This window comes from Nannobrachium achirus (assembly GCF_963921795.1).
Source record: "Nannobrachium achirus genome assembly, chromosome: 20".
Taxonomy (NCBI): domain Eukaryota; kingdom Metazoa; phylum Chordata; class Actinopteri; order Myctophiformes; family Myctophidae; genus Nannobrachium; species Nannobrachium achirus.
This window is the reverse complement of record NC_137827.1, coordinates 45300448-45326380: the sequence shown is the minus strand read 5'-3', so window position 1 is coordinate 45326380 and position 25933 is coordinate 45300448. Positions and strand designations below refer to the sequence as shown.

At 43.8% G+C, this 25933-nt stretch overlaps 1 protein-coding gene across 1 annotated transcript in view; it reads left to right on the top strand.

Moving 5' to 3' along the window:
* Window positions 1–19323, top strand: part of ralgapa1 (Ral GTPase activating protein catalytic subunit alpha 1) — a 134631-nt gene extending 115308 nt beyond the window's left edge. The window contains exons 46-47 of the mRNA XM_080751092.1: window positions 11716–11840; window positions 18513–19323. Of these exons, the coding sequence (XP_080607218.1) occupies window positions 11716–11840; window positions 18513–18658 (271 nt within the window). The 3' untranslated portion in view covers window positions 18659–19323. The remainder of the gene's footprint in view (window positions 1–11715; window positions 11841–18512) is intronic.
* The last annotated feature ends 6610 nt before the right edge of the window (window positions 19324–25933 follow it).

Sequence of the window (25933 nt, the reverse complement as noted above, 5' to 3'; positions counted from 1 at the left end):
GGAGCAAATGCTAATTTCGTGCAATTTTGACTTAAAGCGCAAAATTTTGCACAGATGTAGCCCAGGGCTTGCTCTAAAGATTTAGCTAGGGCGCCCGAGTCGGCGACCTTCGGGGTCGCCACAGCGGCCAAATCAAGTTGGGCTCCCATTGACTTTCTATACAGGAGGAAAATACCCAGAATTATTATTTTTTTCTGGGTATTTAAGGAGGATCTGAGGGGTCTAACTAGGGGTTTGTCATGATGCTGAATCCATTGCAGGCATTTGTTTTGCACAAAAAACATTCAGTGGGCTAGAAATGGCCTCAGAAAACAATAAACGTATGGGTGAGTATTCATGTTAGTCGGAGGCCTTAGGTTTTTTTTTCTCGTGCTAATCAGTCTAAAAGTTCAAAGTTTTTCACAGATGTAGCTCAGGGCATGCTCTAATGATTTAGCTAGGGCGCCCGAGTCTGCAACATTCGGGGTCGCCACAGCGGCCAAATCAAGTTGGGCTCCCATCGACTTTAGTGATGAAAAGTGATGAGTCATCACTTTTCAGAGTTTTGTTGGTGCTGTGGTGACCCTGAAGGTCGCCGACTCGGGCACCCTAGCTAAATCATTAGAGCATGCCCTGAGCTACATCTGTGCAAAATTTTGCACTTTTAGACTGATTAGCACGAGAAAAAAAACCCTAAGGCCTCCGACTAACATGAATACTCACCCATACGTGTATTGTTTTCTGAAGCCATTTCTAGCCCACTGAATGTTTTTTGTGCAAAACAAATGCCTGCAGTGGATTCAGCATCATGACAAACCCCTAGTTAGACCCCTCAGATCCTCCTTAAATACCCAGAAAAAAAAAAAAATTCTGGGTATTTTCCTCCTGTATAGAAAGTCAATGGGAGCCCAACTTGATTTGGCCGCTGTGGCGACCCCGAAGGTCGTAGACTCGGGCGCCCTAGCTAAATCATTAGAGCAAGCCCTGGGCTACATCTGTGCAGTGCAAAACTTCGCGCTTTAAGTCAAAATTGCACTAAATTAGCATTTGCTCTCCTTAAATCCCCACACTAAGGCTCAAAACGCGTCGCTTCTGACATAAGAGCAAAATGGCTGCCCTGCGAATATGGCCAATTGTACAACAGGTAGTTCGGATGAAGCCATCTGATTGGTTGAAATAGCTCTCTGCCCGTGCAAATACTGAGCACTACTGCACGGTCTCATCAAACAAAGATATCAGCTGTGCTGGTCGCGAAAGAGCTGAAGCGCCGAAGGCATTGCAAAATTACTAATTCCTATCGAATATCTTAAATACAATGAAATGAAGTTGACGTGTTTTTTTTAAGGGCAACTGTTGTACTAAATCGCTCGAGGGTGTGCCTTATCGTGGTTATTTGCACTTCAGCCCTGCCACCGCAACTCACCTTTGGCTCGTTCACGCAGCAAGGCTTGGCGTGCAAATAACCAGGATAATGCACACCCTCTCGTGTGTAATATTGCTTAATTATCATCTTGCGCGTGGATACGCGCTGGTGTATCATAGAGCCAGAGCCTGGAGACTCTAATCACACAATTATTATGCATATGTGTATATGTGTTAACTAAAGCTTGTATTGGTTCTGGCACATTCAGGGTTGTGAGCCCCCAAGGGAGAAGAAGTGTGTGTGTGTGTGTGTGGTGTGGGGGGGGGGGGGGAATAACAGGCCATTTCTCCCTTTCACTTTTCTCTCTGTGTTTTTCGATCGCCCCGCGCACCCCTCGCCTCTCTCACTTTTTCTCTCATTGGGTTAGGGGGGTAGATGAATAGGACTACATATGATAGTGGAAAGGGTGTGTGTGCATGTGTGTGTGTGTGTGTGTGTGTGTGTGTGTGTGTGTGTGTGTGTGTGTGTGTGCGTGCGTGCGTGCGTGGGTCCATTCAGCCCATGGAAATAAGTAGTGCATTAGGCCAACCTATCACTGGCCCCATCTTTTCGGTGTACGTGGACACTCACAAACACACGGGCGCGCACACACACACACACACACTAGTAATGAAATCACAAGGCCTCCATATCACTGCTATCACAGAGAGATATAAACCCATTAGCGTGTTCCTCGGGGCAGGGACTCACACACACACACACACACACACACACACACACACACACACACACACACACACTAGGTTTGTCATTACACGCTGTAAAGCTTTTCCAATTGTATTATCCCTCTGATGTCCTTCTCTCTGTTGTCTGTTCCAATGCCTAAGGGTGCAAAGGACAGATAGTGTGTGTGTGCGTGTGTGTGTGTGTCCACGAATGCACGTGCACAAGCGCATGTGTTACCCCATTGCATGTGACAGACTTATACATAGAGAAAATGGTATGTACGTTAGTCGGGGGGTGGGGGGCATCTTGTACCCCGACGAGCGGTAGAAACGGCTCGCTTGGAGGATAAATGTTAGTTGATCTTCAGTGCCGTCTTATTTGCTCCTGAAGGGATTCTAGTCAGGAACACTCACGTCAAAGTAGATTTGGCCGAGGATTATTGAATGCTTTAGCTATTGAAAAATAGCAGATATACAAGCTCACAGCGTGGCACCGAGTGCCGCGCTGCGAGCTTGTAGATCTGCTATTTTTTAAAAATTGTGAAAATTTGAATTTTGACCCGATTCTATAAGTATCTTTTGATTCCTTCTAAGGTTTTTTGAAAACCCTATGTTTCTATGTCAGCAATCTGGCCAGCCATCGTCAAAGAAAAGTTCCTTTTCACTTAAATGGAGCTCAGTTAGTCTGTTCTTGAGAGACTACTATGTCAGTGGTGCTCAAACCTTTTCATGTCAAGGACCCCCAAAATTATATTTATTTGGCCACGGAGCCCCGTCTCAAAATATTTAGTTCCAGGGACCACCCAGAAGCAAAATATGAGTTACAAACGTTCGCTTTGAAAATACATTATATTCAAAGATTTGCACACATTTTCACGACTTTTTCAAAAATAGCAGATCTACAAGCTCGTATAAGCTTGTATATCTGCTATTTTTCACTGGTTAAAGCATTCAATAATTCTAGGCCTAAATGGTTTTAACCATTTATTGCAACAAATGGAATACAGTTAGACTTAACTTCAAAGGGCTCCGCGTTCGGAGATGTTCCCTGGATTTTGTACACGCATTCTTGCTAAGCAAAATCAGGGAACTTTAAGCAAAGCCCCTGTAGGGATACAGTAGTACAGGGGTCTTCAACAGGGGGTCCGGGACATCTAGGGGGTCTTCAGAGATACTACGGGGGGTCCACCAAATCCTTGTGTGGTAGAATCATTCTTTTAAATTAACAACTTGAACCCTCGCATCCCTATTCTGAGAACTTTAGCCAAAAATAGCAGATCTACAAGCTCTCAACTAGCTCTCAATCTAGACTGATGACAGTGCTGTCAAACAAGTCTATGAGTCTATCTATGAAATCGATGAGAATCTGCATCACAGATCACACATTTATACAATATGTTTAGGGGGTCCCTGCTTCATCTCTCTCTCAGCTAAGGGGTCCTTGGCTTGAAAACGTTGAAGACCCCTGCAGTAGTACAATAGCAATACATTGAAATTGCAAGCATTTGAGCCTATGCCAGACTCTGATCAAAAGGTGGAGGCTGGGGTGGAGGAGGTAGCTAGAAGCAGCAGCAGATCCGAGGCTTCGGATGAAAAAGACGAGCAGAGCTATTATAATAGTGAATGCAAGCCGTATTTAAATGGGCCTCCCTTACTGAGCGAGAGCTCTGATTGGATTAGACAGAGTGATGTAATGATTTGCAGATCTGTGAATGAGGAGTATGAAAGTACCTGACTGACAGCTGATTACAGCTGAGGCGGGCGAGACTCACGTGTCCTGCATAGGGCTGTCACGATATGACATTTTACATGACGATTAATTGTCACTCAAATAATTGCGATTAACGATTTAATTGTGTTTTTGTTGTTGACAATTACATTTCTGTTTGGCTTTTAGGCTTTGAAGTTGCACATGGTAGATATGACACATAACCTAAATATACAAAGAAATTACTGACATATTTGACAACTTTCTACTTAAAAAATAACATTGATAGTGGAAATAGCCGATCTACAAGCTCACAACGCGTCGCATTGTGAGCTTGTAGATCTGCTATTTCCACTATTTCTGAACATTTTTGTAAATGTATGAACATTTTTCAACATTCACGATTATGACGATTATGACAAAATATTTGCGATTATGTCAAATAATTGCGATTAGACGATTATGTAATAATTGTGACAGCCCTAACGGTGTCAGTGCCGTGGGTTGTTGCAAATTAACGTAATCACAGGTGTCCTGATGGGAATGGCTGCAGTTTACTTTCCGATGTCCTGGCTATCTGGTGTAGTTAGCTGGTTTGGCAGACAGTGTGAGGATCCAATGGAGTTAGCTGGTTTTGGCAGGAGCACTCTTTTTTTTTTTTTATCCCACGATTTTGTAACCCATTTTTCACCCAGTGCCAATTGCCTTAGCTGTAATCCTGGACGCTGGATCTCCCTCTCTCTGCCAACCTGGGGAGGCCCCGAACTGAGCTCATGCTTCCTTCAGTGCATGTGGAGTGAGCAGGCCGCTTCTTATCACCTGACAGGGGGACCTTCCCCGGCTGGATGTAGCGTGTGGAAGGAACACGTTATTCCAACCAGTTACTTTCCCCTCCACCAGGGGTCCCGGCTGGCCAGGGGCAGGCATTATAGAGACCAGGATTACTGCATGTTTTGTGAGGGTACCTATCCTAGGAGACACAGGGAGAACATGCAAACTCCACACAGAAAGGCCCTTTCGCCTACCCCACCTAGGGTGTGGACGCTGATGACGTAGAGGAGAGAACATAGCCTCCAGCGTCCCCCGGCGGGAATCCAACCCAGGACTTTCTAGCTGTTAGCCGACAGCGTTAGCGACTGCGCCACCGTGCCGGCATGGGGGAGGGTTTTCTGTGTCGCTACTTACTCGTACAGGCTGGTCAGGCTGACCAGTTCAGCAAGAAGTGTAGGTTGGCAGGGAATACACACGCATGGTGGAGGCAACTAAATTATGCAGAAGAATGGAATATTATTATTTGTTTTTTAAGTAGGGAGGCTACACAGACAAAACATGTCTAAATATACTGGACACTGTACAAGCAAATACCGTGCCAGCAAGCTTCATTTCCCCTCTCCCCTCGCGCCCGTCTCTTCCGCTCTCCCCATTGGCCCCCGAAGAGAGCGCAGGAATCGAACGGTGGCCGCATTGAGGCGCGCAGCGGGAGAGAGGAGGGGAGCAAGGGGACAGGAGAGCAGGGTGACGGTGGGGAAAGGGAGAGAGAGGGCGCGAGCACTTCACTCTCTACAGTCTACACTCTATTCAGCCGCGCCGAAAAGAAAATGAGTTTCTGATCCAACAACAAAAGAACCTTTTGTATCTCTCTCGCTCTCCCTGATTCTCCCCTGTAGCGCGCTCTACCTTTCTTTCTCTCAGTTATACTGCTTTATATTTTCTCTTTTTTCCCCTCTTCCTTTACCTCTCACACACCCTACCCTCTCTCTCTCTCTCTCTCTCTCTCTGTCCTCTCTCTCTCTCTCTCTCTCTCTCTCTCTCTCTCTCTCTGTCCTCCCTCACTGTGAGTGATATGGTTCTGCTAATGACTCGGGAGTCGTCGTCGCCTGAAAATGAAATTACGCCAGATTTTGAGTAAAGACCGTCATTTGGAAAGCGAGGAGATGAATGCACGGGTAGATGGAGGCATTGACAAACAAATGGATGTAATGTGCATAGCAATTTCTTTTCACCCCTTTACCCCAATCTTTTGGTTTTTCGCTGCTCTCTCTCTCCCTCCCTCCCTCCTCCCCCCTCCCCCAAACCAGCGGGGAGGTGGTTGTCGTACTGACAAGGTAACATTATCAGGACTGGGGGAGGGGGGGGGGGGGGGGGGGGCACAGGCCCATGCTGGGAGAGAGTGATAGAGGTGTGTGTGTATGTGTGTGTGTGTGTGTGTGTGTGTGTGTGTGTGTGTGTGTGTGTGAGAGAGTGTGCGGGGGGCATATTAAAGAAAATAAAGCTGATATTACAGTCATTTATCCCAGCGGTGTGTCGGCAGTGTCTCTGTGTGTCCCTTTGACTGTCTGTCTGATCTGTCTGCCTGACCTGACCTGTCTGTCTGTCTGTCTGTCTGTCTGTCTGTCTGTCTGATCTGTCTGCCTGACCTGACCTGTCTGTCTCTCTGTCTGACCTGTCTGTCTGACGTTCAGTCCCTGTCACGTTCAGTGTCTTGGTTTTCAGGAGCGCTGTAGTGCAGTGATTCTCAGCCTGTGGGTTGTGAGGGTATTGCACGTGGGCCCCCAAATAATTGTCAAAACAAAACAAGATTTGAATGACAGCAAAACATGAATACAATAACAATTCTGTTGTTCCATTGAAAAAAAGAAAAACCTTGAAAAAATATATATATTAAATATATATATAGTTTTCTTTGTGATGCTGAATTTGGAACTATAGATGCATACGTATACTATGACAGTTCAATTGATCCAAGCCGGATCAAAATCAATTGATAGACTATTAAAAAAAAAGAAAAAAAAAAGAAAGATGGCCAAGCTTTCAGACCGGTGTGTGGTTGGGTTGCTGCTGTTTTTTAATGATTGCAATGCTGAGCTTTGCGTGCCGTTTTAGTGACATGTAATGGTTCAGATAAGATCAGATAAGATCATTTGAGCTTTATCGTTCCCACGGGGATAGTGATGTTCATTGGACAAATATAAATGTGTGTGATTGTGGGTGTTGTGCTCTGAAAATACAAGATACAAGCTCACGACGCATTGCGCTGTGACACGTTGTGAGCTTGTAGATCCGCTATTTTCAGCATGTAGACAAGTGTAAAATCAGGCATTTCAACGCCATCAAGGCCCGCAAAAATACATTTTCGATAGTCTTATGGTATTTAGTCAACTAAAACTAGACAACCATTTCAGATGACTAAAACAAAGTGTAATTTTATTCAAAAGACGATGACAAAAAAATACATCAGAATTTGGCAGTAAAATCCTTGGTGTTAAATTTAACAGGTCCATTTGGTTAAGCTCTCCTAAGTTAAATGAACGCAGAGGATTTCTTCTGTGTACTGTAGGTGTTGTTAGCTGGCGTGTGGAGTTGGTTAGCACCTTGTTCGTCATTGCATCTCTCTCTCACACACGTGCACACACTTACACACACACACACACACACCAAACACCCTCCCTGGTTGCTCACACAAAGTGAGGTGCTGAGGAGGAAACATACAGGCCAACAGAGACAACACACACACACACACACACACACACACACACACACACATACTGTACACACACAAACACAGTGATGCCCTGTGTGTATGTTGTTTCATCTCGCCGCTCTGTCTCAGAGTCTAGCACTCTCTGTCTCACACATAGAACACACACACACACACACACACACACACACACACACACACACACACACACACACACACACACACACACACACACACACACACACAGAGAGAGAGAGAGGGAGCAATGTTATCAAAAATATCTTTGTCACTCCTTAGCTCACACAGCAGTAGCCCTCACCCCCTTTAAGAAACTGATACTTTGCCCCTCTCTCTCTCTCTCTCTCTCTCTCTCTCTCTCTCTCTCTCTCTCTCTCTCACGCCTTCAAAAGCTAAGGCAATGTTCTGTGATTTTAATTAATTTGTTTTTGTTTAACAAACAATACATTTTTAGTTGGTTCTAGCTTTTGTGCACATTTTTTATTTCAGTTAACTAATAAGATGTTTTTTTTTTCAATTCTAGTTTTAGTTATTTCCTTACTTTTACATAACTATAAAAACCCTGCTTTATTATTGCTGCAATCCATAACTTCAGTGAACAAAACATCATTTTAATAATAACCAATGGCTCTAGTATACAACAAACTAAGTGGAACTTGTTTTTGCTTCAGCAGTCCAACGAGAACAAAGTGACGTAATTGTGGAGCAAAGGATCAAACGCAGTGCCTTGCCCAAGGTGTTTTCCAAAATGTCCTAACCAGCTGAACATCACCACAGAGACATCGCTGTGAACATTGTGTATGATTGGTCAAACCCACAACGTGCTGCTGATTTGTATTGTCCTTATTCGCGCAATCTCCCGGCAACGTACTTTACCATAGACCGTTTGGGAGAAAGCGTGTCTGGGAAAGTTAGTTGTCAAAATCTCTGTGTCAGAGTTCGGTGAAAACAAACATCGCAAGGCGACACATTGTGAGCTTGTTGATTGTCAATTTTTTCTTAAGCGAAGACATTTGGTGTAAGGGGGGAAGGGGGAGCAGGCCTTGTATAGACCCCTGGGGCCTCCTGTCAACAAGGTATATAGGTTTTAAGTGGGTTTAAGTGTTTGTTAAGTATCCAGAGGTAACGCAGTAGAATAATCTTCGATTCCTCCAGGTTGCGCACTCCCTGCCCCCCCCCCCCCCCCCCCCCCCCCGTCCATTGAACGAGCTGCAATTGAAGGTCACGAGCCGCCAAATATTTGCTCTCCTGTTCCCATGTGGCGCTTGCCTCTGTCCCTCCGTGTTAAGGGGGCCATATAGTGTTATTATGGCTGTGTCCTAACTGGATCAGTTACCATTAGACCTGAATCCTCTCGTTCTCAGCCCATAGAGCCAGAGCCCTCTAACCCAATAGAAAGCCCATAGAAAGGCCATTAGAAAGCAGGGGGCCACTCACAAGCGCATACGTGCGACAGGCACACAAACAAGACGGCTTTCATTCTGAAGACATATTCATTTGGTTAATCCTATCACGCAGTCACACACACACACGTACACATTCATGTACAAGACTCATATTCACAATCTTTTGGCTGTAACCCTATCAAACAGAGATGCACACATACACGGCTCTCATTTTTTAATCTGGCCATTGGAGCTCATTGAAAGGACAGTAATACTGTTGGGAGATGATAGGACATGAGATTTGTGTGTGTGTGTGCGCACGGGCGCGCGTCTGTGTGTGTGTGTGTGTGTGTGTGTGTGTGTGTGTGTGTGTGTGTGTGTGTGTGTGTGTGTGTGTGTGTGTGTGTGTGTGTGTGTGTGTGTGTGTGTGTGTGTGTGTGTGTGTGTGTGTGTGTGTGTGTGTGTGTGTGCGTGCGTGTGCGTGTGCGCGTGCGCGCGTGCATCTTGGAGACAGTAATGGTTGTGTGTGATCGTCATTACGACCAGGGAGGCCCTGCCTTATTGCGTTCAGATATATGGATATGACCCAGGAAAGGAGAATGGAAAATGACATTGTTCCTGCCCAGTTATCTCTGTAATAGATGGACAGTTCACCTTCCTCCCCTATAGCCCACTCTCTTCTCCTCTTACTCCCCTTCTTTCTCTCTCTCTCTCTCTCTCTCTCTCTCTCTCTCTCTCTCTCTCTCTCTCTCTCTGCAGTTTTTACTGGGAAGTGATAGTGTTGTTACAGATTTATTTCTTCTTTTTTAACTTTTTCTATTTATTCATCTTTTGATCATATTTGGGGTGTTATAGGGGCATTTTGGTGTCCTGCCTGGAAACCAATGAACACAGTTGACGGCGTTGGGATGGGATGCCAGCAGGGAAGGAGCTTAGATCCTCCCGTTGGAACTCCTTGATGTCAGGGGAAGCAGCTGGAGACTCGTGTGTATTAGGGATGGGACAATATGAACATTTCATATCACGATTATTGTGACCAACGAAAGTGCTATTTACGATATTGTCGCGAAAATCAAAACATCCCCAACATCCATTATTCTCGGGCAGAACATTTGCCAGAAATTGACCGGCTATTTTTTGGCAAAGACATTTGCTAAAGAGTGGGGGGGGAAAGACTGTATCAAGTACGTTATTTCCAGGTCTGATTGACCATTTACAGAGGTTGAAAGTGGTTTAAAGAGCTCAGCAAATAAAAGGTGAATTGATCTCAGTGCATGACGGAGGATGATTCCACAATGAATTTAAATCTCCACGATATGATTATTGTGAGTGTTTAAACGATAATAACGATGATCGTCCCCATCCCTAGTCTGTGGGAAAAGGAGCTGCCGGAGACTCATGTGTATTGGAGGAAACATAATGGTCTAACCCCCTCCCCAAGACCAACCTGTAGGAGTTTGGCAGTGACAGGGTCTATACACATGGGGGGATTTGGAATAATGGCTTAATTGGGAAGAAGGTTATTATTGTTTTTATACATTTTATAAAAAAGTGTTGGGAATTTTTATGGGTTACTTCCATCTAATCGTCTTAACACTTCCGCTGCTAAACACATCCAGGAACGCGATAAGAATTATGGGGCAGCGGCGCCACAGCCCCGTTATCACGTCCAGCGAAGTGTTACCTTGTTACCATGGTTACCAGGTAAACAGGCGCTGCTGCGGCAGCTGGTGAGCGAAAACACTACATATCCCATGATGCCACTCGGCCGCAAGCATCATGAAGCGTCTAATCTCCATAGGCGTTGCTGATGCAAAGAAACTGCTTTATCTTGGAATCTACTTCCAAAAGCGCAGAGAACGCCAAGTACCGCTTTTTTCACATGCGACCGCGGTTAGGATTTTTCATTTCCGTGTGAAAATAAAAATACTCGGCTACCATTACAGACCGTGATTTATGTGGCTTCTGGGGCTTTTCAAAATAAAGCGCAAGTCAATGGCAGCACTCTATAGCCAAATAATTACCTAAATAATCGCATCCCAGGTGTTAACTCATTGAGTGCCAATCCCGAACTAGTTCGGCTTTATTAGCGTATCGTAGAGTGCCGATCCCGAACAAGTTCGGCTTTTTTTTTGGACCCCATCAAATCTGGTGAACATGATTTCAATCGCGATTTTGCATGTTCCACCCCCATACAACCCCATCTAACATACAGGGCAGCCATTTTTGTTTACATTACATGTAAAACATAATGGCGATTATCTCAAGAATGCCTGAACGGATTTCCAATCGGATTTTTTTGTTTGAAAGCTGTGAACAAACTGCACAAATCCACTCCAATGCAATCCAGGATTGCATCGGATTTTTTAGAGCTCATTCTTCTCTGTTTTTTTCCCATGCATGAGGTGTGCAAGGTTTAATCATGGCTAAGTTGACGAAAATAAGGCTTCTAAAATGCTTGGTAGCCAATAGCTAACTTCAAGCTAACTTCATCCTCTTCCTGTACATGCACAAAGGAAAGTGTTCAGGCAAGTAGGGCTTGGGCTTGGGCTCCAGGGCTTGGGCATGCATTACCAGCATATCTCTATTATTCTCTGGTCACTGGGCGCCCTCTAGTGGTGATAGGCTGGCACTCAATGAGTTAATGTCTTGTTAATTACCAAAATAATCGCATCCCAAGTGTTTTCTTTAAATTTTATTTATAATTTTTATCCCACGATTTTGCAACCCATTTTCACCCAGTGCCAATTGCCTATGTAATCCTGGGCTCTGCTCTCCCTCTGCCGCGCCTGGGGAGACAACGGACTGACCTCATGCTTCCTTCTATGCATGATGATAAGTCCAAGTTGTTTCTTTTCACCTGACAGGGGGGATTTCCCCGGGATGGATGTAGCGCGTGGAAGGAACACGTTATTCCAACCAGTTCCTTTCCCCTCCATCAAGCGCCCTGGCTGGCCAGGGCGAGGCATTAATGAGACCGCATCCCAAGTGTTAATGTCTTGTTTGAAGTCTTGTTCCACTGGTGTTCTGTCCACTTTGACCTTGACCCGTGACCCCAGCTATGAGGAGCGAGCTCGCTACCTGGAGACCATCGTGCAGCATCACCAGGAGCCGACCACCTTCGAGGATTACGCTGCACGCGTCTACAGCCCCGCCCCGTGTGCCCACCCGCCCTCGGACACAGGTAACAATACACAAAACAAAAAAACAATGACCTGCCCCTGAGAAAGAGAGAGAGCGGGTTATTAAACTAGAATCTTCTTTATTTAACTCATTGTAAATAAATAAATGATTTCCCTTACCTTTTCAAGTTGTCACAGAATATTTCTATCCAGTACGATCGATCCTCCGATTCTCTGTGCTTCCGCGGGGGTAAAAGTCAGTCAAAGCGACCCTCCGTTCTCCACTTATTGGCAGTTGAATATAGCACGTCTAACGTCTTGATATCTAAATTCTGAATCAAACAACTTAACAACTTTCTGGTGTGCTCTCAAAAGCCTGAGTAGACGTTAAAAATGACCCCAAAAATGTCCCTCTAACGACTGATTTATGATTTAACTATACAGTATTCCATAGGCGAACCTGTTATGTGTCAGGTTGTTGCTGGTCCACACTCACATTGTGAGTTCTTCATGAGAAGAAGTAAGAACCAGATCTCTACAGCCTTTGTTCATCCTCGCAGGGCACAGGATCCCTGCAGTGGCTGCTATGACGAATATCGTTGTTGTGGGGTGGAAGGAAACCTTGCATGTCCGAAACCGACTTAAACTAGTGAAAATAGTCGATCTACAAGCACACATCGCCTCACACCGCGAGGCGTTGTGTGCTTGTAGATCAGCTATTTTCTCTAGTTTTGTATGACAGTCTTGTCTACTAAGACTGTTTACTAACTTTACGAGAAAAGAAAACGTACAAATTTGAAACTTGGAGATACGAGGTTTCCGCCCGACAACGACGATGTGCGATATGATATTACATCAATCTCTGATGAAACAGTAGTGTGACTCTATGTACAGTATGTAGTGTGTGTGTGTGTGTGTGTGTGTGTGTGTGTGTGTGTGTGTGTGTGTGTGTGTGTGTGTGTGTGTGTGTGTGTGTGTGTGTGTGTGTGTGTGTGTGTGTGTGTGTGTGTGTGTGTGTGTGTGTGTGTGTGTGTGTGTGTGTGCTTGCGTGCGTGTACACACTGTTACTGTACCTGGACAAATACGCTTCTCTCTCTCTCTCTTACAAGCTATGGTGTCGAACATAATAACAATAAAAAACACCTTCCTTTGAGGCTGGAATTAAGGAACCCAATCCTCCTTTCTTAGTTTTTTCAGAAGCCTTGACGGTTGCTAACTAAGTACCTCAATCATTGGATGGTTGGGTTGCTCAGCCTCAAAGCCCATTTCACAATACAGGAGCACCCAGACAGAATCAGTCTGTTCTTCATTTAACACATTATCATGCAAAACCAAAACAAATAAAAAGGCCTGGGTAACAAATGTCAACTATCTGAGTGTGTCTTAGGTATACACTCAGTTGACTTTGCCTGAAACATTTTCCTTTGTTTTGACCATGTCTGGAATCCTGTATTCTGAAATCACTGCTGCTCACATGACTGAAGCTCCCAGTCTGTCTGTCTGTTTGTCTGTTTTTTTTATCCCCCCCCCCTCTCTCTCTCTCTCTACCTTTCTTGCTCTCTGTCTCTCTCTCCCTCTCTCTCTCTCTCTCTCTCTCTCTCTCCTTCTGTCTCTCTCTCTCTCTGTTTCTCTCTCTCTCTCTCTCTCTCTGTGTCTCTCTCTCTCTCTCTCTCTCTCTCTCTCTCTCTCTCTCCCTCTACATATTAACTTGCAGGTTCCCCTCCCCTAACAGCACAACGATGATCAAACATTCTTCTCTCTTTCTGTGTTCCGTTTTTGGTTTTATATTTAACACTGGTTTACTTTTATTTTATTTTATTTTTTTGATCTTTGTTATTTCTCATATTCTCTTGGTTTCCCTTGTGCTTATCTTTTATTTTTATTTTATTTTCTGTTGTCCTCCCCCCTCCCCCCTCCCCGCTTTAGATCGTAATGTCTCACTTGCCTATAGCTAAAAGGTAAGCCCGGTCACCTGACTTTAAACTCTCTGTTCTGATTGGCTTCCTCCTAACCAACGTTCCGACCTTGACTGATCCTCTCATCAACAAGTTCTCCTTCGTTCTGTCTCTCTCTCTCTCTCACTGTCAGTGGTGGACGCAGTGCTCGCATGTTCTAACTCATTTAATGCACCAACCCCAGATATTCCCGTTGGTCCAGGCCAGGGACGTGCTGGCCATTGGGAAAAGCGGGACAACTCCCGAACGGCCGGTTCAGGTCGGCCATTAGGAAAAAAATAAAAATAAAATGTCGGCCTTCGTTCCATTTTGGGGGCTGTGCGGCCAACAAAGTAAATCGTAACTGTCGGGCAGAAACCTTGTATCTCAAAGTTTAAAATGTATAATTCTTTTCACAAAGCAAAGCCCTGCTTCATCATACATGGCTGTCGCACAAAAGTAGCGAAAACAGCAGATCTACAAGCACACAACGCCTCGCGGTGCGAGGCGTTGTGTGCTTGTAGATCGGCTGTTTTCACTAGTTTAAATCATTTTTAAAATGATAAATACAAAACAAACGGTTTTGGACATATAAGGTTTCCACCCGACAACGACGAAATATAACTCAACTCCAACTCTTTTTCCCGGGCTGAATCAGGGGCCCAGCACGTCCCTGGTCCAGGCCGCCACGACCAAGATCCCCGAGTTTGTTTTATATCATTTAATGGAAAATCACGCTGGTGCCGATCTGCACGAAAATGTGCGCTTCCGGTTTGAATCGGACATTAAAAAACGGAATCTTCTTTGGCTACTATGTTAAATTTTGCAGGAAAACACATTTCTCTGTTTCCTGATCCTGCGCCGCTTCTGGCGCATTTCCGTGCTAGCTAGTTAGCTAGTAGCTTTGGGATGCATCGACGCAACAACGTGCAATCGTGGCCGGGAACTACCAAAGTCAAAGTTTTTAAGTAAAAGTATCAATGCCGCAATGTAGAAATACTATGTTATGATCTGGACTGGTATTCAAAATTCATTTGGGAATAGTACACAGGTATTGCCATTAAAATATACTGAAAGTACCAACAGTCCTTATGCAGAATGTCCCATTGCACAAGTTATTACATTTATAAAACATCTTTTGAAATAGCAGATCTACAAGCTCACAACGTTGTGAGCTTGACAGCTTGTATATCTGCTATTTTCAAATATCCAAAGTATATATGTGGTTAGTGTATGTTCTGAAATAATAAGAAAAATGTCTACAAAGTAGTAAAAGGTACAATATTAAAAGGTACAATATTTACCTTTGAGATGTTGTGGAGTAGAAGTAAAAGTATAGAAAATTGGAAATACACCAGTAAAATAAAAAAATAAAAATCTATACCTCAAAAGATGCACTAAATGATGGTACTTATATAAATGTACTTAGTTACTTTCCACCGCTACTCACTCTCTCCATCTATCCATGTTCATCTGCCTCACGTCGTTCCTTCCCTGCTGTGTTTTCCAGTGAGTGTAGCAGGTGTGCATGCATGCAGCAGTCCTCTCTCACTCTCTTCTCTAACTCTTGACATGAGGTGTGATTTTCAACACGTCGGTGTGCTAGTCACTCGGGACACGTGCATGTGTGTACTACGCGCTACACAAAACTAGCATATCGTCGTTGTCGGGTGGAAACCTCGTATCTCCAAGTTTCAAATTTGTACGTTCTTTCGCAAAGCAAAGCCCTGCTTCATCATGCAAGGCCGTCGCACAAAAGTAGTGAAAACAGCAGATCTACAAGTTGTGTGCTTGTAGATCGGCTGTTCTCACTAGTTTAAATCATTTTTAAAATGATAAATGCAAAAAGAACGGTTTTGGACATACAGGGTTTTCATCCGGCAACGACGATATGTTATGTTAAACAGCTGGTAGAAAGCAGGCAAGAACGCTGTCAGTTACCAACTAGCGCCGGCAGACTTAAACACGATTCGTACTCGGTTGCACTTAGTCGCACGCCAGCCCACTTGTCTTGGTCATTGTGAGCTTTTAGATCGGATATCCTAATGCGGAACTGAATATGAATCAGGCTCTGTGGCAACCATAGACAAAATATACTAGGATTTCAGCTTTTGCTTATTCGGTATTAAAAGTATAAAAAGAGTTTTTCTTTTGGCAAGTGGATGATGGTGTGCGGGTCATATGTACATCTTGTGCATGTTTGAAATTACGTTGACCCCTGCCTACGCACCCATCTCTAAGCTTTAATCTGGTGTGCATAAGACTCTGTTGCCTCTTATTCAGTATTAAAAATAGACTGGAGCACAGGGCAATAAAATTTCACATACGCTTGATTTCTGGTTAACAAGCCGCATTTGTTTACTCTCCTTGTAAAAAAACAAACAGAAAAAATATATATATATTTATGTTTTTATTGGACATAAATGTACAATAATGACTATATAAATTAGAAACCCCCACATTTTTCAAATGGATGTAGATCTTAATTCTTTACATTGTGGCTCTCATCAGCTCCAGCCGCTGAACGTGAGGTGTCTGTTCGGACTGTATTCACAGTAGGGATGGGACGATATAAGTTTCATGTCACGATTATTGTGACCAAAGGGATTGCGATTCACAATATTATCGCGATAATCAAAATATCCTGAACATGCATTATCCTGGGACGGAACATTTGCCAAAAAATAGCAGATCTACAAGCTCCCAATGCGTTGTGAGCTTGTAGATCGCTTGTAGAGATTCGGTAGAGAGGGCGGAAAAAGACAGCATCAAGTACGCAATTTCCAGGTCCACTTTACCAATAATTATTGAGGGTTTAAATGGTACCGAATATGCAGCTCGGCAAGTAAAAGATGACTTGATCCCGGTGCATGACGGAGGACAATTTCACAATAAATTTAAACCTCCACGATACGATCCCCATCGGGGGACGGCGACGTGAAATGCGTTCGGGGAAAAAAGAGGCTCGCATTTAGTGTTTACTCTCCTGCCGGCGCAGCTACTATACGTCATGCAGACATGTCAATATGAGGGGTTGGAGTTACGACACCCAGACTGTGATAGACAGATGGCCCCATCCAATCACCTGCCAAATAGCTTGAAAATAAAATGGACCGCCTCCTTCAGCGGTTGGTCCTGAGCGATTCCTGATGGAAGTATGAGGAACTCAATACGCCACCTTCTGGCGGAGTCAGGTTAGTGGTATCACGCCTGCCTGGTGAAAAACCTGGAACTTTAACCTCCTGTCTGTTCCTACTCTCTACCTCCTCTTGGTTCTGGCATGGTCTAGCACTGTAGCACTGCACGTGCACACACACACACACACACACACACACACACACACACAGAGGCACATATTGTGCACTCGAGTGAACTGATAACACAAGCTCACGTATGAACGTAATGAATACATAATATTTTAATGAGTGTGTGATGCTTGTTTTCCTGTTGACACGCTGGGTGAGCAACAATAGCTTGCTAGCTACAGTGGTAGCTAAGCGATGTTAGTCAAATGAGAACAATTCCAATTAGTTAATGAATAATATGTTATCCGGTGTCTAGGTTGTGCGTGTGCATATCTTTTGTGTGTGTGGGCGTGCGTGCGTGCGTGTGTGTTTGTCTTGTCATTTGTCGTTTTTGTTTACTATTCAATTCTGTCTCTAATTCATCTCTTTTCCAAATAACACTTTTTTTGTCCGTCTGCTTTCGTCTGATATTTTTCGTCGTTTTGTCACTCTGTTTTCATTCATTTTGTTCTCCCTCTTCCTTTTTGATTTCCTCTCCTTTCTTTACTTTCTGTCCTCCTATTTTCTCTTTTCCTTTTCCCTGCTCTCATATTTTCTTACTCCTCTCCTCTCCTCTTCCTCCTCCTCTCCTCTTCCTCTCCTCTTCCTCCTCCTCTCCTCTTCCTCTCCACTTCCTCCTCCTCTCCTCTTCCTCTCCTCTCCAGAGGACAGTAGTTCTCTGTACCTGATGGTTCCTAAGCCGCTAGACAGCTCTAGCCTGCTCAGGGTCCGAGGGATGGGCCTCAATTGGAAGGTCTTTCACGCTAGCTGTGAATGGTACCGTACGCTCCAGCGCTAGAGGCTCGGCCCTTTAAACTAGGACTCCCCTGTAGGAGGCCGCGCGGCTTCAGTACACCGTCGTTTCTGGCTACACTAGTGCCCGGTTTACCCCAACAGTGTCGAGTTGTGACTCCTGAATATCGTCGTTGTCGGGTGGAAACCTCGTATCTCCAAGTTTCAAATTTGTACTCTCTTTCGCAAAGTAAAGCCCTGCTTCATTATACAAGGCCGTCGCACGCAAGTAGTGAAAACAGCCGATCTACAAGCACACAACGCCTCGCATCGCGAGGCGTTGTGTGCTTGTAGATCGGCTGTTTTCACTAGTTTAAATCATTTTTGAAAGGATAAACGAAAAACGAACGGATTTGGACATACAAGGTTTTCACCCGACAACGACGATATGCCCTCTATGTCCTTCTAGCTGTCCACGTGCACCGATCCGTCTGAATGAATGCTGTTATACTGCCTTGTTTGAATTGTTCCGTGAAGTTGTGTGTGTCTGCCTCTGCCTTGCCCTCTGTCCCGTCTGCGACTATGTAGCTGTTTGTCTGTCTTTCTGTCTGTCTGTAGCAGGAAGGCATTGCGGGGTGGGCTGGGGGAGGGGGGATTGTAATGGATGTGCTGTTTCCCTTCATCCTTTTTCTCCTTATATCACTTCCTCCGGCATCCTGATCCCCTCCCTCCCCTCCCCTCCCCTACCCCTCTCTGCTCCTCTGCCCCGCCCCCGCCCCTCCAGGCTCCTGCCTCGAGATCCTTCGGGGAGAAAGCCCGGCTCTGGGGGAAGCAGGGAGCGACTCGCCGTCCCCCATGTCTCCTCGGACTAGCAAGAGCCGCATGTCCATGAAGCTGCGGCGCTCCTCGGGCTCGGCCAACAAGACCTGAATCCATCCAACCCTTCCCCCCCCACTCCCGCTTTTTAAGCGCTCCGCCGGCGAGGGCCGCCGGCGCGGCCCGCAAGCTAGCCATCGAGAACCCCCCCGACATGAGCACCGCCACGTCTTCACATTAGCCAGTGAGAAAGGACTCGCGTTTTCTTGTTAGCCTCTAAGACATGACTCCGCTTAGCGCTTGGCTCACGCTTGTCCGGCAGGACGACTCACTTCGTCGTCGCTTCCGCCAAATAAGACTCCCGAGTCGACCAGTAATAACGTTTCCTTGTCACGTCAGCCAATGAGCTTTTGCGAGAAAAGGCTTCACTTCCCCCTAGTGCGAATATCACATACGGTTTGATTACACATAAACATTGCATTAAACCTTCCAGGAGCTCTTGTTTCAATGTTTTAAAACATTCTTCCTTCACTTATAATAGTATTCCGGACTGCCAAAACGAAACCGAGTTATTATGTTTTATTGTAATGGTAAGGTTATGTTTTTTTTTCCCCCCACACATTTTATCCAGTTTCTGCAAGCGTTCAAGCTAAGTCATAATTGTCAGAAATTAACGCAGCATTTCTTATGAGCGAACACAAGCCATCGTGGGACGCTTGTTTGGGCACTTTTCTTCCCCGAGTCAAAGTCATCACATTTGCCAATCAAATCTCCGATGCCCTCCCAAGTAGCCAATGACAGCCAACTGCCCATGCAGGAAGTCACAAACACCCCCGGAAATACGTATCATTATACAGTATTATACTTTACTGTGCTGTGTTACTGTACTGTACTTTTACTACAGCGTGGTCCTTCAAGGTCTCGGCAGATCCGTTGAGGTCCAGACGGTTCACGGTTTTGGAAACTAGCCTTCAGAATAAGGTGGAACGCTTTTCAAGGGGACGTGCGGAAGTGTCTAAATCACTAATGCTGTGTTATATTGTTGCTGCGTCATACATCCAACAGTCTGCCTGTAGAAACGGCATAGCAGCCAGTCTACAGTAAACGGTTCTGCACCGTGCTGATCCGTGCCAAAATAGAAACCGCGCTAGCATCGCTCCAGCCATTTCTGCATAATGCTCAGTCTTGCAATTCCGCTAGTGCTGTGATATTTACCCGAAAGCACATAATTGTATATTTGTACTATAGTCTGTCTGTGCAGAAACACAGGTTTTGATATAAAGAAAGAGAGGCATGGTCGTTTTCACAGAGAGCGATAGTGTTACAGCGCGGCACACAAAGAGAGCAAGTTAGAGAAATTCCCATTTTTGTCCTCTGTGGCAGCATTAGGCCTAATAGGGAGCAGCGCTGGGGTCGGCTCATTCTCCGTTCTGTCCTTTCTACGTGAATGGAAGTGTATTTGTTCGATCTTTCTAGATGGGGCGGCGTTGTGGGGTTTTTAGCGAGGGTTTCATTTCACCAGATGTAAAGAGCGTTCACTTCCTGAAATGACTGAGTTGAAAATGAACTGGACTCCTACAGCGGTATAGAATTGGCGAAGAGATAACAGTGTTATGTTAATATTAGATGGCTGGCGCATCCTGTCTTTTTTTTGTTTCTTTCTTTCTTGGTTTTCCAGAAACACGATCAAAAAGCGAGCACTTGTTACATTAAGTTTGTTTTATTATTTGCTCTTTAATGTCATGCTGTAAAACATCTAAGAATCCTGTTATTCACTCCTTGTCTGTTTTCTTTGTACTTGTATCACCATCGTTTTCTTTTTTTTAAGTAAGAGGCTGTAAAAGTTTGCTCTGACCCAAACAAGAACGACGTTGCTGTATTATTTTACGTTTTCGGTTTAGTTTGGTTGTCAGTTTGTGTGTGTTGTCGTTCTACGGAACCACAGCTCAATTCTTTCTTTGTGGCAAGTAGATATATTATGTATATCTATTATACTGTATGTATGACTATATTTATATATATAGTAAATATGAATATCTATATTGAATGTGTACAGCATGAGGAGGAGTGTATGTGAGATATATATATATATCGTCGTTGTCGGGTGAAAACCTTGTATGTCCAAAACCGTTCGTTTTGCATTTATCATTTTAAAAATGATTTAAACTAGTGAAAACAGCCGATCTACAAGCACACAACGCCTCGCGGTGCGAGGCGTTGTGTGCTTGTAGATCTGCTGTTTTAACTACTTTTGTGCGACGGCCTTGTGTGATGAAGCAGGGCTTTGCTTTGCGAAAGAACGTACACATTTGAAACTTGGAGATACGAGGTTTCCACCCGACAATGACGATATTTATGTGTGTAAAATTATGTGACGACTAGCTGCCAAAAAAACAGAACATGGTTTCACCTCAGACCATGTTTGCAGAAGATGAACAAACACTACAAGAATTTATGCTTAGTTGGCTCTTCCTCCTTAGGCCATTTCTTCAGGAATCTGCAAGAGTTCCTGCTGTGGTTGCCTGGACATTCTTTAGGGCCCCCAAGTGATCGTCTCTACTAGTCTAGAGCAGGGCGGGCTGTGGACGACATTTCAGCCATCAGTGCTGTGGGATTGAGACCGACACTTCGGGGTAAATTGGCCAAATGTTGTGGTCGTTTTTTTTCCCCAGCCGTTAACTGTGAGCAGAGACCGGCTCGAAAGGGCTCCATCTATCAACAAACACTTATCGTTGCATACATTCATTTGATGTGTTTCAGTGGCGAATTCAGGGACTTGATCCTTCAAGACCGATCGATCGTCTGCCAGCTTCTCCTGCCTTTTCCAATATTATGGCTTGTTGCAGTCAGACAGTACCGACTTCATAGAACAAAATGTGAGGATTTAGCCCCTTGCGTCGTCATGTTTGGGTGTTTTGTTTTGTTCCACCTTTGTCAGTATCACTAAAACGAGTCTGTTTCCCTGCTGGAGGCGGTTTGAGAGGCGGACTGAAACTCAAAATAGACATTAGCTCATTTAGTATTCATGTTCTAACTACAATGGTTCCTATCTGTTTTGACTCATCCCCACCAGCCTGCTTTGTTCAGGAATGGGCGGGACACGTATGATATGCGAAACCCACACACATCCTTTCTTATTGTACTTGACCCTAGGGAAGGGCGATATGGTGATAATTATCGTTGAGACGATACAATGTCTATATCGTGATACATATGAGGGAGCCTTCATCATGTTTAATCGTTAATACAGAGATTCATTGCGGAATTCGATTTAAACCTGCATTTTGGTCTAAATCAGTAGTTCTCAAGCTTCAAAAGGTGAAGGTCTCCACTTAACTCTGACAGTATACAAATGAAACCAAATGGACCCGTAAGGGTCCATTTGGTTTCATTTGTATGCTGTCAGAGTTACATACTTGTAAAGTTCAATTTAGACGTCCAAAAAGGAACCCAGAGAGTCTAGTTTTTGTCAAGTAACTTGAAAAATAACCATAAAAACCAACGTGAAAAAGAATGGTGATATCATGATATTGTATTTTTCCATATCGCCCACCCCTACTTGACCCACTTGGTCTGCCTCTCAAACTACAAACAAACTGCACCGCTACTGTATGTGTCAGATCTGGGCAATGACTCGGACGTCAGAGTGTTTTCAGATGGTTCTGCTATGGTTTTTACCGTACACTCCTCCTCCTATGACTGACCCCCCCCCCCCCCCCCCCCCCCCCAGCAGCCTCAGAAAATGTTGCTTGATACTGTTACGATGTTACTTCTCTCTATATGTTTCAGGGATGACATTTATTTTTATTTTTTTCTGGATTGCTCAGGAATTCAGACTTTTGTTCAGCACTCCTTATTTATTTCTAATGAAAGTTTTCTTTTTCTTCTCTTTTTTTTTTATGAGATCATTATAACATCCCTTAATGATTTGACAACACGATCTTGCCCAGATCTGCTTTGCACGTTATCAAGGTTTCTAGTTAGGCTGTATGCATCATCACCTGAAGTCACTGTATCACACAACTATATTCTCTTGATCTTTGCTGTCCATTTTCTTTTGTGACTTTGTTTCTTTCAGCCATAGCTTCTCTGCAGAGAGGAAAGGGATTGCAAGAGGCAAATATTTTACTTTGACCCTGCTGTTAGGTCAAAACCGTTTTTTTTTATGACATTGTATAATGAGGTCAAATTCATATCTTTTTTTTTTGTGTGTGCTTTCTGAATATTTGAGGTCAGTTCAGATGTAAGTTCGCCCTTTAAATTATTCTTGTTGTCAATGTCGTTTTTTTCTTCTTTTTTTTTTTTCACGATGAACGACCAAGCAGTTGAACCCTGAGGTGGACGTTTTGAACAAGAGGCCCAATTAAAGACCAGTATTCTGGCACCCCTGTGCACCATGGGACTTTTGTCTGTACATGCTGTTAATAAACCGCATGTCTACTAACAGCTCACTCTGTCATTCACTGCTCACATCCCCAGTTCACTCCTACTGTAGGATGGGCTGTCACGATTATGACTTTTTACATGACGGTTAATTTTCTCTCAAATAATTGCGATTAACGATTTAATTGTGTTTTTGTCGTTGAGAATTACATTTCTGTTTGGCTTTTAGGCTTTGAAGTTGCACATGGTAGATACGATACATAACCTAAATATACAAAGAAATTACTGACATATTTGACAACTTTATACTTAAAAAAGAACATCGATAGTGGAAATAGCCGATCTACAAGCTCACAACGCGTCGCGATGCGACGCGTTGTGAGCTTGTAGATCTGCTATTTCCACTATTTTTGACCTTTTATTTAAATATATGAACATTTTTCAACATGGAAACGATTTTGACGATTATGAAAATAATCACGATTATGTCCAAAAATCCCGATTAGACGATTATGTAATAATTGTGACAGCCCTAACTGTAGGATGTAGACCGCATTGCTACACCTTCTATCAACACCTAAAGCCGGTCACATCCCTAATGGCTGATTCATTTATACTTCGTTGCATGCCGTGTCGCACACCGAAGATCACCGATCATCTATTTTCGGTGTACGACAATAGAGCTTGCGCCTCGCAGCCCCCTTTAACACTTGGCCACATCACCAACTCCCTCGTAGAACTCGCAAAACTTCACGTCCGTATCCTATTATCACTCAGTGATAGGTCATACGTTCTCCTGCTTAAGAACTCATGTTTACATTTACAATCCCTAAGTTGTATGTCTCTCCCAACAGAGCTATCATCACATTATCATCACAACATACTTGATATCATTTTAATTTCAATGATGGTGGTCTTTCTGCTTCAAAGAGCTTTATTGACATGTAAGAGTAAGAGAGACCAACGTCAACCACTGCAGATTTGCTAGTTCTAATGTATTAAGGGCATAAGTGTTCTATCACTTGGTCATAAATGTACAACGTTGATTTCTCGGATGAAAAGATTTTGTTTCCCAGGCCTTATCTGATCTCTGATCTGCAGCCCGGATCGGAGCTTCTCCAGGCTCTCAACAGGTTTATCCATATTTCCATAACTGTCATAAAACATGTCACCAAGAAAATGTGCGTCCCTCTGATTTCTGATGCCTGTGCCAATACACCCTGTTTGTGAAGGCTATGTAGGGTGGGTTGTGTGGGTTTAGCGCGTAGTCTATAGGAGTAACGCCGATGTATGCAGCGACTGACTACACATACTGCATGACACAAGTTCAATACTAACTGCATGTGTTGACCATGTAACAGCTGTACTGCAACATGCGTGCGCACAACACACTCACCCAGAGAACTTATACTGTCAGTGTACCAGTAATATGTATAACGGTTATCACAAAAAGAGTGAGTGGATGTGTGATAGTGGAATTTGACAATAAAATCATTCTTACCACTGTTTGTTGGCTATTTGGTACTGTCTGTACTATGTGTGTGTGCGACTGTGCGCGACTGCCATTCTGACCCAGTTGAAACGTGTGTGAGAGAGACGGAGAACATTCCAGTATAGGACAGATTGTTAATTCATTATATCTGTGTTTATTGACAATAATTCCCAGTTTCACATTCAAACATATCAAAATAGGATAAACTTCATTTGCCGACAATAACATTTTACCACCCTGGAGGCAATTGCAAACTTTCTTCCCAACTAATAAATAATTGCTATTCGTTAGACTAAGACCATGAAATATTATGTTCCAGAAGGACTAATTAAGATTATTTCTTTCTGTATGAAAATAACATGGCTGCTGAGATATCAACTGGCACTTTGTTGACACTGGAGCAAACACAATATGTTTCCATAGGAACTACTATTATTGCCTGCTTCTATGTCTTCAGATGCACTTTTCTCTCTTTTGTATCATTCTAGTTTATACCGTGCACAATTGAAATGGTTTTATAAATGTCATTAGGCTATTGATTCTGTATCCAGTTCTCTTGGTTTGGGGAGGTCACTTTGAAAATGTAATTACAGATTCCTGATTATGGTCTGGCGCTCTGCTTAACATTGTAGCCTAATCGCTAATGTAATCTATAAGGTTTCCCCACTGTAATCATCTAATGTACTCTGGCTACTTTAAGTTACCTTTGGACTTCTTTACTTCAGTCATCCACAGCATACAAGGTTTAGTTCATGCCAGTTTTCATAATTTAATCTGAAATGTGTCTTCCTCTCCTGCCAGACTCGATTTGTCAAACGATAGTTTGAGATGATTAATTACATGAAATATGTCATTTAGTATACAACTTGTCCACATAATATAGACAGAAAATAACCTTTTTATTTGACATCTTCTTATCTCTCTACTCTTACCTGTATCTCACCTGCTTTTTCTGCTCCCGAATTTTCCTATGGTTATCAATGGTATCCTGTTTCTGCATATGCATAAAAGAAGAAGAGAAAATATATATATTCCGTTGCCTAAACATAAAGATTGGTTAGATTTGCTTGTGGGGACAAGGAAGATAAATCCACTGTTAACGTATTCATCTGTATCTCAGAGTGGGAGTTATTTTAACACTGATTGTACTGTATGTGGTGCAGTGGTTCTCTAAGTGGGAACCCTCTGGGTTTCTTGAGCGGGTTCCAAATGGAACCTTACAGTTCTGTAACTTATGGGGGTCCTTGAAATTAAAACGTTTGAGAACTACTGGTCTTTTAGCAGTCTTATTTGTCAGGCTCCACTTCAGGCCGTGGACAGCGCTACAGTTTCAGATTAAGAACCATGGACACTGGACAGCGCTTCAGGCTCCACTTCAGGACCTTGGACAGCGCTACAGGTGTGGGTTCAAAACCATGGACAGCGCTACAGGTTCAGATTAAGGGCCATGGATAGCGCTTCAGGCTCCACTTCAGGACCGTGGACAGCGCTACAGGTGTGGGTTCAAAACCATG